Below are 3,837 nucleotides of genomic sequence, written 5' to 3'. Positions count from 1 at the left end.
GAACATTCTTAACATTACTCGATGCCTTTACAACACCATAAAAAGACCTCACTTTTATGGGACCAATCTCAATTACTTTAAAGCTTGAATCATTGCCCATTCAAACAAGACTAGCATCATATTCCTTATATGTACCAAATCATTCCTTATATGGGCACATGTGAATGGAACATCACCTTCCTTACCAAACTCCTCATCAACAATATTAGTAGAATCAAAAGTATCTTGGGATTCAAGGATTTTCCTTGTTTCTAAATTCTCTGTCTATTTTTTACAGTACCTTCTGACATGTTCCTTTTTGTGGCAATAATAACACTTCATATCCTTAAAGAAGCGTGATTAGGAATGATCATCTCTTCTATCATAATTCCTCCCTCGTGATTTACTCCATCCATGACTTGGTTCAAAATTCATCACAAGAGCTCGTCCAATATGACACAAACTATTTGGCTGCTTAATATTTTCAGTTTCTTAAAGAGTAGTTGACACTTCATCCATTGTCAACATTATCATTCTAACTAAGAGTGTAGTCACCACTGTCTTATATGATTTTGGCAGAAGTGCTAATAAAATAATGGTTTAATCTTCCTCATCAATCTTAACATCTACACTTAATAATTGAGTGACACATTTATTAGATTTATTTATATAATCCCTAACACCCATTCCTTCATCCATCTTTAACTCAAATAGTTGTTTCTTCAAATATAACCTATTTGTATAGGATTTTGACATATAAATTTTTTCTAACTTCTCCCATAACCTACCTAAGTATCCATGATCAAGTAATTAATTGCCACATTTCCTTCAACTTATTCAATAGAGACCTCTGTAGGGCTTAGAGGGGCGCTACCTTCTAGAGGTACCTTCCCAATAAGTAACCTGATCCCCGAACCTAGACTCGGGTTTTTCAAAAACTTGCTTTTCCAAAATTATGTAGTCACTTCTTTGGGGTTTTCTTTCTTATTTTATTTTCCCTTTAAAACAAAAATAAAATAAGTGGCGACTCCAACTTTTTCCAAAACAAATTTTTCACCAATAAAAATGAGTCTCACTGATCAAGTGGATGTCAATTTTATATTACTTCTCAGAGATGTTTTGTATGACTCCTTCATAAGAGTCAGAAGTGGATATCCACGCGGCCGTGAGTTGCTTCTTCTTTCCAAGAGTCGAAAACCACATGTTTCACGTTATTGTGATGATGTTGACTCCAATGGACCATTCGTTTATTGGTTGCTTATTCTTTCCAAGAGTGGAAAGCCACATGTTTCACGTTGTGATAATGTTGACTCTAGTGGACCACTCGTTTACTTCTTTTCTTATTGTTTCCTAGAAAGAAGAAAGAAGGATAAAAGTGGCAATCATCATAATTGTTACATAGATTAACGAAACATTGCCTATAAATCCACTACTCATCTCCTCTACAAACAGCCATTCCATATTCTTCCTTTTCTCCTTCCATCTCTGTTTCCTACTCACACATATACACACATACAATTAATATCTAGAAATCGTGGGTGGTGGAGGAGACTTCCCTATGACTCTGACCAAGAAAGAAGTAGTGGAAGCAATGCTACCGATGCAGGAGCATTGGCTGCCACTGTCCAACCTCGACTTGCTTTTGCCTCCAGTAGATGTGAGTGTGTTTTTCTGTTACAAGAATCCACATGATCATAGTGTTAATGGAGATCATGGCTTCAGTTTTGGGTCCATGGTTGGGGCTCTGAAAATAGCCATGTCCCAAGCACTGGTGTCCTATTACGCATTTGCTGGGGAAGTTGTGAGTAACTCAGCGGGTGAGCCTGAGCTTCTATGCAACAACCGTGGGGTAGATTTCATGGAGGCTCACGAGGATGTACGACAGGAAAACCTCAACTTGTATAACCCTGATGTTAGCATTGAAGGCAAGCTTGTCCCTAAGAAGGAGAATGGCGTCCTCTCAGTACAGGTAACTATCTCTCACTCTCTCTCTCTGCATGTGTTAATCCTAATTAATTGTAATTTCAATAGGCTAATTGTGATAAAAATTAACTAATATTAAGACAATGACAGGTGATGGAGCTGAAATGTAGTGGGGTTGTGGTGGCCTGTACATTTGATCATCGGATAGCAGATGCATATTCTGCCAATATGTTCCTAGTTTCGTGGGCTAAGATGGCTCAGTCCAAGACACTATCTGTAACACCATCCTTCCGGCACTCTCTCCTTAACACTCGATGTCCAGGCTCCTACGATCCATCCTTTGACGACATGTACGTCCCCATCTCATCCTTCCCTCCTCCCAAAGCTCCACAGCCCTGTGTCGATCCTCTTATGAGCAGGCTTTACTGTGTCACGGTCGAACAGCTCTGTCTACTACAAATGCTGGCCACCAGCAAGAGTAGCTCCTGCAAGAGGACTAAACTAGAGTCTCTCAGTGATTTCTTGTGGAAGATGGTTGCCAAAATTGCAGACGTGGATGATGATAACAAAAAGATATGCAAGATGGGGATCGTGGTAGATGGAAGAAGGCGATTAAACAGTGGGGATGAGGATAAAGCTGCTGCGATGGCCAATTACTTTGGAAATGTGTTGTCTATTCCCTTTGGCGAGAAGATAATAGATGAGCTGAAAGAGAAACCATTGAGTTGGGTGGGAGATGCCGTTCATGAGTATCTGGAAGGGGCAGTGACGAGGGAGCATTTCTTGGGGCTCATAGACTGGGTGGAGGCTCACCGTCCAGAGCCAGCTGTAGCAAAGATATATTGCAATGGAAGCAATGATGGACCGGCATTCGTGGTGTCATCAGGACAGAGATTCCCAGTATCAAAGGTGAATTTCGGGTGGGGAAGGCCGGCTCTGGGGTCATACCATTTTCCATGGGGTGGGGAAGATGGATATGTGATGTCGATGCCAAGCCCGATGAGAGATGGTGACTAGGTGGTGTACGTACATCTCTTGAAAGGCCAGATAGAGTTGATTGAGACGGAGGCTGCTCACGTCTTCAGGCCCTTGACACCTGAGTATCTTAAATTAGCTTAATTCATTGTGATTATTTAAGAAAGTTGAAGTTGGATTAAGAAAACAAAGGGCACAAAGTGCACATTTTCTCTAGATTAAAAATATACTATTATCATTTGGAAAAAAGAAGGCGTTGTATTTGCTAAGTTGTGGCTTCTTTAGGAACATACGTAACGTTACTTTTTTGGGTATACAACCTCGGCATACCTTTCGGCTATCATTTCATGAGTTTTCTCTCTCAAAGCTACCATGTTTATACATGAACCCACTTGATGGAGACTGGTGATAAACCCCCCAAATTGGAGAACAGGCAGACCATATGTGAATTGGAGGAGAGCTGGTGGTCAAAATAAGAGAGGACTTTGGCCTTTGGCATAAGTGTAGGGTGTTCATACTCTAGCAGGGTTTAGAAAATACTATGACTCATTTTGGGCCTTTTTTTAAAATAAAATTTGCTAACAGTAAGGAAACAACGACTTTTTAGGAAGTAAGTGGTGGTTAGAATGGTGTGAAACTCCAATCATACAATGATACAACGGACGAATTATTATGTAGTTAAGTTAATAGTCCCAATTGAGTGTTCCTTCTCAAAAAAACAAAGGCATGTTAAAAAATTTTGAACTTCTTAATTAAAAATTTCTAACCACACACCCATGGTCCAGCATCCCTCCCATTTGTAATCCTCCATGGCATCTTCATAGTGTCTCAATGCCTCAATTCATTGATTGAATCAATTATAAATCATCCTCTATTTAATGATCCATTCGATCCTCATTCTTTAATAATAATCAGTTATTATATCAATAATTTAATCTTTCAAAATTAATTTCAATTATT

The 3,837-nt window shown here is 39.4% G+C and overlaps 1 protein-coding gene across 1 annotated transcript; it reads left to right on the top strand.

Annotated features, from left to right (window-relative positions):
• The first annotated feature begins 1,438 nt into the window (after window positions 1-1,438).
• LOC117927006 (shikimate O-hydroxycinnamoyltransferase-like) lies at window positions 1,439-3,188 on the top strand. The gene is made up of 2 exons (XM_034846362.1): window positions 1,439-1,948; window positions 2,053-3,188. Exons 1-2 carry the CDS (start codon window positions 1,538-1,540, stop codon window positions 2,917-2,919), a joined length of 1,278 nt encoding a protein of 425 aa, XP_034702253.1. The 5' UTR covers window positions 1,439-1,537; the 3' UTR covers window positions 2,920-3,188.
• The last annotated feature ends 649 nt before the right edge of the window (window positions 3,189-3,837 follow it).

This window comes from Vitis riparia, chromosome 12 (assembly GCF_004353265.1).
Source record: "Vitis riparia cultivar Riparia Gloire de Montpellier isolate 1030 chromosome 12, EGFV_Vit.rip_1.0, whole genome shotgun sequence".
NCBI classification, from domain to species: domain Eukaryota; kingdom Viridiplantae; phylum Streptophyta; class Magnoliopsida; order Vitales; family Vitaceae; genus Vitis; species Vitis riparia.
Note: the sequence above shows the minus strand (reverse complement) of the source record. Positions and strands in the feature narration are given on the sequence as shown.

Coding starts and splice junctions, on each gene's coding strand:
- LOC117927006 (XM_034846362.1), top strand. CDS start 1,538: ATGACTCTGACCAAGAAAGAAGTAGTGGAAGCAATGCTACCGATGCAG. Junction 1,949..2,052: donor ATGGCGTCCTCTCAGTACAG/GTAACTATCTCT, acceptor AGACAATGACAG/GTGATGGAGCTGAAATGTAG.